Source organism: Aquila chrysaetos, chromosome 4 (genome assembly GCF_900496995.4).
Source record: "Aquila chrysaetos chrysaetos chromosome 4, bAquChr1.4, whole genome shotgun sequence".
NCBI lineage: Eukaryota > Metazoa > Chordata > Aves > Accipitriformes > Accipitridae > Aquila > Aquila chrysaetos.
In genome coordinates this window covers 51830696-51846000 of record NC_044007.1, presented here as the reverse complement: position 1 = coordinate 51846000, position 15305 = coordinate 51830696, and the positions used below count along the sequence as shown (strand labels likewise).

General features: G+C 40.3%; 1 protein-coding gene across 4 annotated transcripts; it reads left to right on the top strand.

The window, feature by feature from the left end:
• The first annotated feature begins 3364 nt into the window (after nucleotides 1-3364).
• Nucleotides 3365-14853, top strand: RIOK3 (RIO kinase 3). 4 transcript variants are annotated; one of them, XM_030011957.2, is made up of 13 exons: nucleotides 3365-3512; nucleotides 4403-4524; nucleotides 5347-5492; nucleotides 5621-5725; nucleotides 6270-6379; nucleotides 7103-7246; nucleotides 8133-8260; nucleotides 9432-9620; nucleotides 10080-10239; nucleotides 11267-11347; nucleotides 11436-11525; nucleotides 11898-12005; nucleotides 13510-14853. In XM_030011957.2, exons 1-13 carry the CDS (start codon nucleotides 3447-3449, stop codon nucleotides 13609-13611), a joined length of 1551 nt encoding a protein of 516 aa, XP_029867817.1. In that variant the 5' UTR covers nucleotides 3365-3446; the 3' UTR covers nucleotides 13612-14853. The 4 variants fall into 4 exon arrangements, with proteins under 4 accessions (XP_029867817.1, XP_029867819.1, XP_029867820.1 ...); XM_030011959.2 differs by having other exon boundaries at nucleotides 3366-3512; nucleotides 9435-9620; XM_030011960.2 differs by lacking the exon at nucleotides 3365-3512 and adding an exon at nucleotides 3582-3741.
• Nucleotides 14854-15305: the final 452 nt, after the last annotated feature.

The window sequence follows — 15305 nt, the reverse complement described above, 5'->3', positions numbered from 1 at the left end:
ACAGACTTTTTAGTAGGGCCTGTTGCGATAGGACAAGGGGTAATGGTTTTAATGTAAAAGAGGGTAGATTTAGCCTAGATAGAAGGAAGAAATTTTCTATGATGAGGGTGGTGAAACACTGGAACAGGTTGCCCAGAGAGGTGGTAGATGCCCCATCCCTGGGCACATTCAAGGCCAGGTTGGACAGGGCTCTGAGCAACCTGATCTAGTTGAAGATGTCTCTGCTTGTTGCAGGGGCTTGGACTAGATGACCGTGAAAGGTCCCTCCCAACCAAAACCATTCTATGATTCTGTGATTCATGGGTGACATGTAAACTATAAATATCCCAGGGAGGCAGAGAAGCGGTGAAAGACATGACCTGCCTAGTCACAGTTACTGGGCATTCCTTTATTATGGCCTAGGTAAGCCTCGTTCTTCCCAGATCTGGTATTAGCAAGCCCCTATCTGCAGTTCTCACCTTGACTTCACTCAGGTAATGCAAAGTGCGGGGCTCTCTCTGTACACATATGTTGTGGAACATTTTTAGCTAATGATCACAAGAGCATTCCAGACGCCTTTAGAAGGCCTTGAACAGAATAAACAGAAGACAAAAATAAGAAAGATACCAATTAGAAAAACACAGGTGCGCATTCCACGATAAAGAGAACTTGGCACAAACAACCTCACTTCGGCAGTTTATCTTGACCAATTAGACTGAGACAAGTCTTGTATGTTTTAGTTAGTATAACCAATTATGTTTTATGTTTATGCGCGTGTACAGTGTTGATATAACCAATCATTAAGTGTAACTGGGCGCGTGGACAGTGCATGAATAATGTGTGCAACCAATAGTAAAGTAGCTAAACGCATGTACAGATGTAACTAATGTATAAAATGATGTCTGATGCTCTAGTAGAGTGGACTTCACCTGATCACATTGGTCTGTGTGTGCTGTCCTGTGCCTCCGCACACATACACCCTATTTTTAGAGGACAGAGCAAAGCAGCATAAATAAGGAACTGAGCGTGGCCTAAACTGGGGGCCGAGGGGGGCACTAACTGGTAGACCAGAGGCCAAATCCAGCCCATAAAATGAGCCTGTCTAACCTGCTGTGTTCAGCCTCAGAAGACAAAGTCAGTAGAGCACAACAGCTGAACGGTCTCCACTGCACCAAGTCAAATTCAAGCATTTTGGTCCATCAGACGCAATCCTAGCTGGTTTGTAAGGAGGTGCCCCAAAACAGATGTTGGATTTCCAGTGCTGAAAGGTTTGGTCCATCCAGGCCTACAGAGATCACTGACATGCTGCTGTAATGGATGCGATAGAGATGGCAGGGTAGGTGATACAGCATTTCCACTTTGGAGCATGTGTTTATGTAAGCATGTCAAATGCGTATTTTGCAAACAAAGGTATACTTTGCATTGTGCCAAAAATTCAATCTGTAAAGTTTTAAAAAAGAATAAGGAAAGTTTACAGGTATCTACAAAGACTAATCTAAGCATGTGATAAGAACACTTTTGACTTTTTGTTTTAGTGGACTATCATTTTCATGCAAAATATTACAGTGATACCTGTGTTTCTTGCAGTATTTCTTATTAAAAGTGGGAAACTCGTGCAAAGATGATACATCTTCCTATAACAAAATGCAGAGGTGGGTTTGAATTCTTATAAGCCACTTCCAGTGAGGCATTAAGAATGAAGATAGAAATTTCTGCCAATGTGGTTTATCATGACTAACTTGAATTAAATATTAAGTAATCGCTATACAGCTTTGGAATTATTTTGAGTAATACGAAGGGAAGTTTCCACTCTATCTAGATTTTTTAAACTATTTTTATTAGGAGATGTGAATGTGTGGCAAATGATTTTGTTTACATGTTATTTTACAGAACATTTCTTCCTAATATAATTCAGTTCAGAGCTTGATCCATTCATCTAAGAGGTCATGGGATCAAGGCCTAATCAGGTAATATTTAAGAGACTAATATAGAAAACTTGTTTCTGAAAATTAAAAACAGAATAAAAAGACATGGGAATATTAAGTCATTGTTAATGTCTTTTTGAATCAAGAACTACCAAAACCCATTTTCTTAATCAGTGCTTGTACAGCTGTGCTAGAGTAATGATTTCTTGGGGCAGCAGGACATTGCTTTGACATTCTGCTTATTTATAAAGCCGATAAATTTAGCCAAAGAAGATTGAAGGGGGCATGGCAGCAATCTTCACACCCCAAAAGGCGGCTGCAAAGGGGAACAAATAATCTCTTTCCGCCAGGGCTAAGGGCAGAGAGGATAAGAACCACAGTGGTACTGCATCACCAGACAAAGCCATCCTAATGCCTCCGTGGCACACGCCTGTGTCATGCCTGCAGGTTGTGTGTTACGACCTGGGTCCCTACCCTCTTCCAAACCCTCTGCCCTTCCTTTAGTTGGGGACTTTCTGCAGTCATGAACCCTAGAACAGGTTGTCTTGGGAGATTTTAACGTCTTATGTCATTGTAGGTTGTTAAGGACAAATTAGATGACCTTTGGCCGACAAAGCTGATTCTTGCATGCCTAAGAGTCGACAAGAGTGGCTTTTGCTGGGCCTGCCCTGGCCGTGTGGGCATCTAGCAAAAGATGTGTAACAGGCAACTTACTCTGAGCAGGCCGGGGGATGCCGCAGGGCCTGAACGAGCCCCTACCGCTCCTCCTGCTCTTGGAGCCAGCCAGCTTCGCTAGGCCGGCTTTCTGGGTATCGACAGCGGCTGTGATGGCACCATAGTCTCCGTTTGCAGAGACATCTGACAGCTGGTGGTGAGCCAGGCCTGAGGAGGCTTCCGGGCATCGCTTCCTCCTTGCTGGGAAACGAGCTCGAGCCGCGGTCAGGCAGCGACTGCGTTGTAGCAGAACGCCAGCCAGTTGCCCCTGCCCTGGGAACAGGGCATTTTAATGGCAACGCGGTTTCCCAGATAAAGATACAAGATATATAAAGATAGAAGACATCCAAGATTGAGGTGTAGCAGTGTCAGGTGACACACGAAGTACTTGCTTTTGTATTTACGGTGAGTCATGGGATCAGGATCAAATGAATTTGCTCGCTTACGGCTCCTTCCTTCCCCTTCCCTTGGTTACTCCCTTACGCAGACGCAAACGTCACCGATCTGATTTCATCCTATCTGTTTCGCTGCCAGGTCCGCTCCGCGGGCGGGCTGCCATCGCCCCCGCGCCCCCCGCTCTCCATTAGCTCGCGGGGTCAGCTGGCAGGCGGCCCCCACGGCTCGGCGGCCCGCCCGTGACCCCGCGCCCGCCCCGCTGACATCACCGGAAAGGCGGGTGAGGCCCCGAGCCGCCCGCCAATGGGGAGCCTGACGGCAGGCGACAGCAAGAGAGAACGGGGGGCAGGGGGGTAACCCGGAAGGCGTCACATAGGGAGCGTCGCTGCCCTGCCCAGAGCCCTCGCCGCCCGCCCGCCATTGCATGCGCAGATGGACCCGGTAGGAGTCGCCGCCGCCGCCCCCGACGCCCGGCCGGGGCCCGCCTGGCAGAGCAAGGTGAGCGCGGGCTGGGCGAGGGGCCGCGGGCCCGGCCCGGCGGCCCTTAACGGCCCGTAGAGATGCGGCCGCCGCTGGCCTGGCTCCTGCGAGGTGGAGGAGGACAGAAGCCCGTTGGGGCACTGGCGGCGCCGGTACGCGGCGGCCCTTCTTCCGCCCGCCGAAGCGGTGTCAGCAAAAGAAGGGTCACGGTTACTCGGCAAACTGAGCGCTTGGCTCCGCGGCCTGAGTGAGTGAGTGAGGAGCCGCGCTGGGCAGGGCATGGCGTGGTTCGCTGCTCCCGGCAATTATCTCCGCGGTGGAGAGAGCTGCTGTTAGAGCCTGATAAACGAGTCGCTTCTCTCCAAGCCCTGTCGGTGAGCCGGGGGCAGGATCTCGGCGAGTTTGGTTATCGAGGCGGTAGGCAGTGAGTCACAGCTTGGTTGGATTCGTCATCACCCGACCGCCGCCTCCCGGGGCAAAGTTGTGTGCGGGCTTCTGCGGTTTTGAGGGGATGTTTGTGACGGCTGTCCTTCCAGGGCTCCAGAAACGGGGGAGGAAGCTGTGCGTAAGCCGTTACTGTTGAGTTATTCAAAGAGAAGTTTTACATAGTCTGTGTGTACACTCGTAAGAAAACTTTCTGGGAGGGCTTTGCCCCGTCTTCCCCCCCCCCCCCCCCCCCGTTAGTAAGTGACCATCAACATCCTTTCAATCGTAGTTCTCCCTAGTGAGTTTATGAAACTACTCTTTGAGTTATTTTCTGTACTTTAGTTCATCATAGCTCCCTAAGTATCTGTAGAAGACAGGCTCTTATAAGATTACATGAGCTTAAAGCCAGTGATAGCTAATTGTCCTGATTATTGTGTTGCCACTGCATTTCTTGCCGACTTGAATAAAGTGTTTATTTACAGTGTCCGTGGGGAGCCCCTAACACAACATCAATATCGTGTTCCCTTGCTGATGTAATGAGTGAACAGCTGGCAAAAGAGCTGCAGCTGGAAGAAGAAAATGCTGCTTTTCCTGAAGTGGTTGCGTAAGTTTAAATCCTGGATTAGTGATCTCCATAGTTGTGAAGCCATCTTCTCTTTCTTGTGCGTTTTCTGACAATGTGCTTAATGCGTAGTGATACAGTAAATGCTTTGCCTATTATCTCCAAACTCTGCTTCTTCGGGTCTCTTTCAGTGAAGACAGCTTCCCCAGTTAAAACTCTTTTCTTAGATGCTCTTCTCTGTCACCTTTCCTTCTTTCTTGATATTTTCTTCACATTGTTTTGGGTGCTTTAAGCTAGTCTGGAAGCTACGCTTTAAGAAACATTGTCAGAAATATTTTTTTCTTCCCTTCTAGAGACTCTTGTTAACAGTGTACAGTGTTATTTTGAGAACTGTCAGGTGTATCGCCCATATCTTCCTAATACTTGGAAGCTCCAAACATAGGCCAAGAGCTTACTAGTTCTAAACTCATACAAATATTGCCTGTGTTCATTTCTGTGAAGCAGAGCAAAGCAACGCTGTTTGGTTTTTTAAAATACATAAATATATATACACATACCCCTGTATACCTTCTTTCTCTTTCATGAAGGGCATCTTAAAAATATAGCGTAATGCTTCTTACAGAATGGTAAACAAGTAAAAGTTTAAGTAATATTTGTATTGTAAAGGGGTGGCAAAGAGAAATTAAGTCATGCTCTATTAATATTTAGTCTTGGCTTGGAGGGGGGCCAGACAGTTGGGATCCATTAGTTTCTATGCAGCTCTGCATGAAGTCTTTTGTATAGAGTGATGAAATGGTATAAAGCGGTGTTTCTGTTTAGAGTACTGTGTTTAATTTTTTAAATTTCTGTTTTCATTTTACATAGTGTTGCTGAAGGACCATTTATTACAGGAGAAAATATTGACACTTCTAGTGACCTAATGCTAGCTCAGATGCTGCAGATGGAATTTGACAGGGAATATGATGCACAGCTTCGGCGTGAAGAGAAGAAGATTAATGGAGATAGCAAAGGTACCCTCATCAGAAGAAATATTTTTGCTTTGGAGATATTCTTGGCACTCTGCTTAAGCTTACAGAGCTGTGAGGAAGTAGCAAATCCCTCATAATCACAGACACGCTTATTTGTTTTGTTTCTTAAGTCTCCATATCCTTTGAAAATTATCGGAAGGTGCATCCCTATGACAGTGACAGCTCAGAGGATGAGGTTGATTGGCAGGATACCCGTCACGATCCTTATAGAGCAGGTATGTGGCAGTTTTAAACAATACAATTTCTTCGGTTAATAGACCTAAGAATATGATGTAGTTAAATTAGGTTTTTTGAATGTAGGGAGACATACCAGCTGTATGTAAAAGGAGGTCACCTAACTGGGAGGTGTTATGCAGGAAGTTGGGCGGGTAACTTCAGGCTTCTGTCTGCCAGTATATTCGCTTTGGTGTCTGAATCGGGCAAAATAACTATTGTACGTGGAAAGCATTGTGGGATATGCATATCTGTCATCTACATTTGCCTAGGGCCGTCTGCACATGATATTGAATATTGCTGTCATTAACACGCCAAAAGTGTATCTGACATCCCAGAAAAGACATAGAAGTAAGTCATAACATAGCAAAAGAAGCTGTCTTGTTTAGGGTAAGAGAAGACTGCATTAAGATCATACAATTGAAGTATTTTAGTCTGTTTAATAAATAAAATTATGTTACTTTCGTGGGTATGGTGGAACCTTTATGAGCATTGGTTATGTTTGCTTACGTGTAAAGTTTGATTTATTTTTCTCACTGCTGGCAGATAAACCTACTACTACACCAAGAAAGGGCTTCGTAGGAAAAGGAAAAGACATTACTACTAAACATGATGAAGTGGTATGTGGAAGAAAGAACACTGCTCGCATGGAAAATGTAAGTGAAAACTTAGGGAAACTTATTTTGTGTGTGAAACTGGAATGCTGTAATTCAGCCAAAGAACTAATGCTTGTCCATCTGTGCTACTGTATACGGTGCTGACTTTTTTTCTTTTATTGGATGAAAGCAATGCAGTGTTTGGAGTAGTTACTCAAATTGGCAGTTTGAGTTGTATGGGTTTTTTGTTTAGTAATAGTTTGTTAATGACCACAATTCAAGAATTTGCACAGAACTGTTTTGGCAAAACAAAGCTATCCCCAAGTTTGTTACACAGGCAAATAAAACACCAAGGCTATTTTTGAAAAGCATAGCTATTGTGTAACTTTTTTTTTTTTTTTTTTTTTAATTAATTTTGCCTGATGAGCCAAGTAACTCATTTTCAGTAAATTGTTTGACTTGGAGCTTTTCAGTCTGTTTATCCGTAGTACATAACTTCCATTTTCTTTAATGTAACTGGTGCAACTTCTGCAAATAAGGAAATGTTGCAAGTGCTATTTTTACAGGATGTTAGGTAATCTCGTATCAATTTGGGCAGAACTTCAAGTTCTGAGTTTAGAGCAATATGTTTTTTAACATAGTGACAACATTACACAAAGTGGGTTTCACATAGGTCCTAATCTACCCTAGGTTTTTGGCAATCAGAATGAGAAATTTCTGCTTGTGCCAGCTTCTGGTGTCTGCTAGTAACAATACTTAAATTTCTATTATTTCTACTTGTAGTTTGCACCTGAATTCCAAGTTGGGGATGGAATTGGGATGGACTTAAAGTTATCAAATCAAGTCTTCAACGCCTTAAAGCAACACGCGTACTCTGAGGAACGTCGAAGTGCAAGGCTCCATGAAAAGAAGGAGCACTCCACTGCTGTATGTTTTTAATAAAGTATCTCTATATACTTTTTAGCTTGTGTAACAGCTGAACACTGTTTTGGTAATTTCCTTGAAACATTCCATTTTTAGTAAAAGAGTTAAGTGATATTACGTTAACATTGCTGAAGGAGATGGTATCATCCAGCTCCTACTAGAAAAAGGCTGTCTTTATTTGAGCTGCATTACTGTGACAGCCATATCAAAATAAAACCAAGCAGCTTCCATATTTTTCCTTTGTCTTTATAAACTTGTCTCTTAATCAGCTACAATGAAAAAACTGCCTAGAAATTATTTATAGAAACCATCCAGAGGACTAATCCTCTGCAGCTGAACCATGTGGCTTGAAATATGTCTTCATAGCAAGTTTCAGGAAGATGAGGTGATCAAGTAAACTCTGACCTAATAATTTAGGAAGTCAGTTGATATGGTTTATGGGTGAGTTGAGAGCAGGGCCTCTGGTAATTCCTGCTGTGGACTTCTTCAAATTTGGGTGTTCTGCTTTATTTTATTGTTACTGATATAAAAGGAATATAAAATTTGGGATATTTTGATTCATGATTTGTAAAGACTTCTTGAAAACACTATGGAAAGTGCACTTGAGCCACAGTCTGTACTTTATGTAGAATTGGTAAAATACTATATGTGCTACACAGCTATAAGGTATCTGAGGGTATTAAATAGTAGGGGCTAAAGATGACAGTGCTGGAGCAGTTTGCCTTTGCTTCATCTCTTTGTTTTGTTTTGTTTTTTTCTCTCTATCAGTTGAGAGAATGATCTTTGTACATTATTCTTTCCACCTAGTTGAACGCTTGCAGTATATAAATACTCTAAACTCACTCAAAGAATTATTTTAATGAATTGCGTATTCATTTCTTGCCTGTAGGAGAAAGCAGTGGATCCTAAAACGCGTTTACTTCTGTATAAGATGGTCAATGCTGGGATGCTGGAGACCATCACAGGCTGCATCAGCACAGGAAAAGAATCTGTTGTTTTTCATGCATATGGAGGAAAGTAAGTATATTGTTTGTTACTGACAGTAGCTTCAAGTACCAGAGATGGTTGAAAAAGCAGAAACCACAAAAATATTTAAATCTGCAGCTTTCATTCCTAAGACTTAAAGTTTGTATTCACATATATGCAGATAATAGTAAAATCTGAAAACTAAATGGTACCAACCGTAAAGTAAAAACGTCCTCACTTTCCTCCTTGGAGACCATTTAATGAATGGGGACAAATCCACTGCAGCTTTTTGTGGAAAAATATGTACTCCTTTTATAAAAAAGAAGTCTTGAGATTTTGGGGAATGCTTTCTGCTGACGTGCCCCAGACTACAGAGCTGTCATGATGATCTTAGGCTGCCTAAAGATTGTCTTTCCATACAGTTAGATCACTGTATTATCAGCTCCATCTGTACAATTCAGGGGAGGTGCTGTTTGTTACTTTTGGGTTACCTTGAGAATGGTGTTGGGATGCTGTTCACTTTGCAAGTTGTGCAAGAGTCCAGTTTTGAAGGCTACCATGCTGGAAGGATTGTAGTACATTAGTAGCGATTGTAGTACACTGAAACACCACTAGTTTGAAGTGAGTTAAGAAAGTGCTAATAAACCCCAAATACAGGTAACCTGTTTAGAGACGTCAAGAGAGAGGTAGGTTGAGGGTGGGGAGAAGAGATGCGGGGTTTTTTGGGGTGTGTGGGGATTTGGGGGGTTGGGTTTTTTTAATTGAACTTTGCTTGAATGATGTTCAGGAGTATTCTTTTGCTTAGTATTCAACGGGCAATATCTCTGTGGTGCTTAACAAAATATTGTGATACTATCATTATTGTTCTAATGCAAGACTTTTTTCACTTGTAATTTCTTGAAGCAAGAACATCCATTAACAGGGCTGTTATTAGCTATGATATTTAAGTAAAATATTAACAAAGTGAGAGATGGAACCTATTTGGTAAGCAACATATAATCAAAATGCCAAAACATAAACATTCATATATAAGCTTAATCATAGAACTCTTAACTTAACTTGAATTGGCTTCCAAATTTGATAGAAAATCAGATCTTTTTCCTCTCTTATCTTAAAAATCACTAATCTTGCAATGTTTAAAAAAATAAAAAAACAAACCCATGCATTTGCTTGTAAAGATGTGAATAGTTAACGTTGTTAAATATTTGACTTTTTCCATGAGAAGTGCAACTGAAGATAAAGTTATACCTCCAGAATGTGCCATCAAAGTGTTTAAAACAACTCTTAATGAATTCAAGAACCGTGACAAATACATTAAGGATGACTACAGATTTAAAGACCGCTTCAGTAAATTGAATCCACGAAAGATTATTCGTATGTGGGCTGAGAAAGAAATGCATAACTTAACAAGGTAAAGGAAAAAAAAAAAAAGTGTAGTTGCCAAATGCCTGTTGGTTTCCTATTTTCTGTTTAAGGGAGATACACTATGCCTGGGTAGAAGTTTAGATTTGATTTTTAGGCTAAATAGTATACAGCCTGGCGCAGATTGAATAAGCCTCTGGTTTCTTACAGTTTAATGAATTGTCAGCATCTTCAAGGATTTGGTGGCAGAATTTACAAGCCCATGAAGAGAGTAATTAGTTTTCAGTGAGCATTGTTAGACCTACTTATGACTTTAAGATCTGAATTTTCCTATGTGAAATATATACATTTATTCAATTTGGTCTATTTCAAAGACTTTTTGACTGTGGATGAAGTTTCTCACACACAGCTCTCTAAGATTGGAAATGAGCAAGCAGGAAGTAGAACTGTAGGGTTTGGGGGGTTTGGTTTTGTTTTTCTTAATTGGTATCTATTTTCTGATCCACAGAATGCAGAATGCAGGAATTCCTTGTCCTCAAGTGGTTATCCTTAAGAAACACGTCTTGGTTATGTCTTTCATTGGCCAGGATCAAGTCCCAGCTCCTAAACTAAAGGATGTAACACTTAGTAGTGAAGATATGAAAAAGGCCTACTATCAGATTCTTAATGTAAGCTAGTGCTGATTTCTCCTCCAATTTTGGGTTGTGTTTTCTTTTAGGGGAATAACAAGGACAAATCAGCATTTAGTTACTTTTCAGGATGCTTGCATCACTTTCAAGATACGGAGTCCAAAGGCTTATTTTGCTGCTGTTTAATGTGTGACTTAGAATAAATAAGAAATTATGCACTAAAAAAAAAAAAATAAATTGAGTCTTAATCTGAGTGGAAAACATGCTGGAACTTGATGACAAACAGATACTTAGCAGCAGAGGAATTGTGAGCAAGTAGTCCTCCTTTTATAGAAGCAGTATGTGGCTTAGTAAGTTCTCTGAGGTCTTTCTGGGCTTACTGAGTACTTAATTTACAGTGCTTAAGCACTTTCCAGTGGATAACCCCTCCTCACCCCCCTTTGTAACAAATCTAGAAATCAGAGAATGAATTAGAATGTTTCATGGTGGATACTTTACTTTCCTATTATCTGCTGTAATTGGTTCAAACATGTACCTACTAACTGTCCACTCGCTACTAGCTTCCTGTAGACATTAAAAAAAAAAAACAAACCCAACCAACTCAGCAGCTTGATAATATGAATGGTCTGTGCCTCAGATCTTGAGACCAGTAGAGCAACACAACCATGTTTTAAGTGAATATGCATACTAGTTAGGATTCAGTATCTAAGACTGAGACTTCTTTCCTGTGTGATGGGGTGAGAATGACAGGTATATTTAGAGAACGTGTTTATCTGTCTCTTGTACTTGGACTGGTTTGCAGAGCTGACGTGAGTTTACCAGAGTGATTCTTCTGACTTGCCAAAGCTAAGCTCAGTGATAAAAGCTTAGTTTGCTGGCAGTTTACCAAAACAGTGATTCCCTGTATGGAACTTTGTTGAAGACTTTGGAGGGGAAAAAAAAAAAAAAAAAAAAAAAAAGTAAATTGGGTGGGCAATTGTGGAAAGGCTTTTTTTTTGTTATAGTCATGCAAACTGTATTTATTTGGAGTATAGCATACTTCATTCATTAATTTGGTTCCTTGCAGATGATGCAACAGTTGTATAAGGAGTGCAACCTAGTCCATGCAGATCTGAGTGAATACAATATGCTTTGGCATGACGGGAAGGTGAGCTTATTCTTAATGTGGGAAGGAGAGGTTTCATCTAATGTGAAATGTTAATACAAAGTGAATTGCTATTTCTCTGTGGCTACAGGTCTGGCTTATTGATGTCAGTCAGTCTGTGGAGCCAACCCATCCTCATGGACTTGAGTTTTTGTTCAGAGACTGTAGGAATGTTTCACAGGTAGGACCTCTTTGTCTGACAGTCTTCTGTTATGCTGAATGTTTTTTCAAGATAAAATCAATTCAGAGCTAACTAAAAATCAACCAATACAACTCCATAAAAAATTATTACCACCACATATATATATGTGTGTACATATGATTGCTCTTGCATATTGTCGGTACTGATGGTGTTCTCCAAAAGGGAAAAAAGTGTGGAAGAATAAAACGGTACCACTAGAACTTAAAACTTCTTTTAGTTATTTTTATCTGTAGGTCAACAAAAGCAAAAATGTGACTTTGACTAAATATTGTAATTGTAACTTGGGAAAGGAAATGGAGTATTTTGTTTTGTGTAGTAAAGTGTTTAATGTGTGCTTTTTATATTGACTAGTTCTTCCAGAAAGGAGGTGTGGCAGAAGCACTTAATGAGCGTGAACTCTTCAATGCTGTCTCAGGTTTAAATATTACAGCTGACAATGAAGTAGACTTTCAAGCAGAGGTATAGCTTTCTCTGTGTCTTAACATTTTAATCTGGTTAGTTACAGTAGCTATTGTGATACCTTACCTTTCCACGTTTAGTTTGTATGATTAGTGAGTGCGAGTATAATTTCAGCAATCATTCTGCATCTCTCTTTCAAAACTTGATTATTTCAACCTAATACAGACTGTCAGAAACTCAGATTGACAGACCTCTCCACCCCCTTTCCTGATCCCCCTGCTCCGAGTATAAAAAGTTTCATGTTGCATACAGTTGCTTCTTTTGTTGTTATGGAAAATGTAGTGATCTGTTTTAGTTTAAAAGCTAGCTTTGTTGTCTTTCCTTATATACCTTAAAGGTTGTGCAGAGAAAGGAAAGCTGGGTTAAAAATAATAATTGTTCTCCTGCTCATTTTTCATGTTATAGATTTTACCTTACTTGAATTTAAAGTTTAGGCGAGCATTTTCAATTTTCAAGCCTAAAATCATGCTAATGTAAATATGGACCAGGAATCTTTGGTCACCTTTGGCTTTTAATTTTCAAATTTTGGCTGTAACTCCTCAAGGTGTGCATCCTGATATCAGACATTTATAAAAATAATTAAAGTAAGGGCAACATGGCAGTTCTACGCTACTTGATTCCTAATGATAGTTTAGGTTTATGGTAGTCCAGCATATAGTAGGTGGGAGCTTGCAACTAGTTAACTCCTAGGGTAGGTCCCCGAAGTGAGGAAGAGATAAACGGAACACAATGTCACTGTTACACGATCCTTATGTATTGGTTAATCGAGCAAAAACCAATTCCCTCACTGACTGTTGTGAGAATTGGGGTTGGGGGGGGGTGGTGCTGGGGGGGAGGTTGTTGTTTTATGTCATCTTTTGTGCTTACAAGTGTTATTGGAAGGACTTACATTACTGTTTATATAGAGGTGAATTTGAGCAGCCCATCCTTAAACTTCAGACTTTGGCTTTAGTCATTAGTAACTAAAATTATCTCCCCTGGAGTACAGGAGGAAGTAATCCAAACATAACAATCTGATGATCACAATAAGCTACTGTACTGTGTTACTTTGATTGCACAAAACATCAAAGTATAACTGTCTTCAACTTCCACCATTAAAAATGGTTGCAGTGGATTTGTAATCTTAGTATTGGAATTTCTCCAATGCTGATGGATTGGCTGAGTTACAGTAGAGGTGTTCAGAGTTGGAGAAAGGGACACTTCTGTACTTCAGGGAATACAGCTGAAGTCTTAAGAATCATCCAGTCTTCCCTGCAACTCGTGCATTTCAGTTACATAGCATGAAACTATAAAGGAGTGCTGTTCGTTTTACTAACTTGTTGAGAACAGATGTTTCAAGCTGTACTTCCAAAGTATGTTGCTCCATACAAGTGACTGAATCATTGAAATAGCAGTATGGGATATATCTGATCGGTCATCTGAAGCTACCTTTTAACACTTTAGAAACATTCTGGTGCAGGTGTGTTTTTATGATTTCAGCATGGATTTATTTTTGGCTCTCTAGATTGAAGCTCTGGAGAAGATGAATGAAGATCACGTGCAGAATCATGGAAAGAAACTGTCAATGTTTTCAAATGATGGAGACCCACCTATATATAATGAATAGCACTGAGTGTATAGCTGCTAAAGAAACGAAACACAAATTTACTGCTTCTAACTATGTTGGTGCAGTGGTAAATGTCAACTACCAACGTCAAGAGAGAGTGGTTGACTGGGAATACCAAAATGGAAAACAGAGCGAGCATATAGTGATGCCTCAGTGGTTTTTTTTTTTAACATAGCCCACACATCAGGCTGGCACTGTGAGAATGGACTGTCACTACCTCTTCGGATGGTCTGACAACTTCACCAATTGCCCAGTTACATCAGACTGATGTAGCTGAGGTGGTCCTATGTTGCATGATTCAGAGCTTATATATTTTAGTTTTAAAAAACAATTTTTAAAAATAATTTGAAGTATTTAGTGGGAAAACATACTAGGAGAGTCCCTCTTTTTTTCCTATTGCTACTTGAAAAACTAATTAAAAATTGCATATGGACACAATGTCAGTGAACCTTTTATCCTTCTCCACCAAGGGCAAAATGAAAAGTCAAACTATGCGCTGCAATCATATGAAAATGTTAATTTAACAAACCAGTGTCTTTATATATGCAAAAGTCTGGACCTTTTCATTTGAAGTACATGGAATGTGGCTCTATCTATCTCTGTAAATACAGTTGGGTATTACATGAGAAACAGATTTGAATCCAACCAGCAGAGGAACTCCTTTGGTGATGTCCCAGGAAATCTTGAGGGCTGCATCCAAGTTGCATAGCAAAGAGTAAGTTCAGTTAGCTTTACTCTTAATATACAAGTGGTTCCAAGAACTCGGTGCAAGCAAAAAAAAAAAATTAACAGTCCTGTCTCTAAATTGAAATTCTGGGTAGAGCATTGAACGTTCTTACTCACTCTGAAGATAATCATAGACTATGAAAACTAAATAGTGATCATCAGTATTTTTAAATGAAACTTTTTGCTTACAAGTGCAAAAAGAATACTCAAATTTTGTCTTTTTCTCATACTTTTATTCTTAATGTCAGTCTTTATTTTAGCAAGTTCTAAAAATCTAGCAATGTTTCTTTCCAAAACAACACCTTTAAAGATGAACTGATGGAGTGGGATGGTTTGGAATTAAGAAATTCTGATCAACGTATCTTTAACTCTGATTGCTGTTTCTGATGCTGCTCTTTATCAAGCAGAATACAGTGTTGCTACATGTGACATTCTCACAGTGTGCTGTGAAAGTAATTTTTTAAAATTTTTTTTGTTGTTGGAAAACTGATGGTAAAGTAAAAACTTAAGATCTTCTGGTGGTACTCTTGCATGGTTCTTTGCATCATACAGGTCTTCATTGATCTTCAGTGCTGCACTAAAGCAGTGTTAGGGTAGGACTACCCTGATTCATTATAACAATAGAAAAATTACTATTTTGGTGGATACTACATAAACAGTAAATAATCTTGACATTTTTGCCAGTTTCATCACAGTACTTGCATCCTCTTCCCTTTTTTAAGTTAGACAATTGTCTTGCATTTACCCCTTACTTTTGAAATAAAGTCTTTTGGAAGCAAGTCCGTTCCTAATTGCTCTGTGAAACTGCTGCCCATAATAATAATATCAGGGAAAGAACAGACTAGGTACTGAGAGGAAGGTGCTACACTTACCTAACCCCTTCAGGAAGACTGAAAGATTCTGTTGCCAAATATAACCAAATGTTCCTCAAAGCATTCAGAGAAGGCTTTTAAAAAGCAAAGTGTAGT

Bases quoted from the DNA above. Each gene is read 5' to 3' on its own strand.
- RIOK3 (XM_030011957.2), top strand. From the start codon at position 3,447: ATGGACCCGGTAGGAGTCGCCGCCGCCGCCCCCGACGCCCGGCCGGGG. The intron at 6,380-7,102 runs GTAAGTGAAAAC...TTCTACTTGTAG, and splicing joins ACACTGCTCGCATGGAAAAT to TTTGCACCTGAATTCCAAGT. The intron at 9,621-10,079 runs GTAAAGGAAAAA...TCTGATCCACAG, and splicing joins GAAATGCATAACTTAACAAG to AATGCAGAATGCAGGAATTC.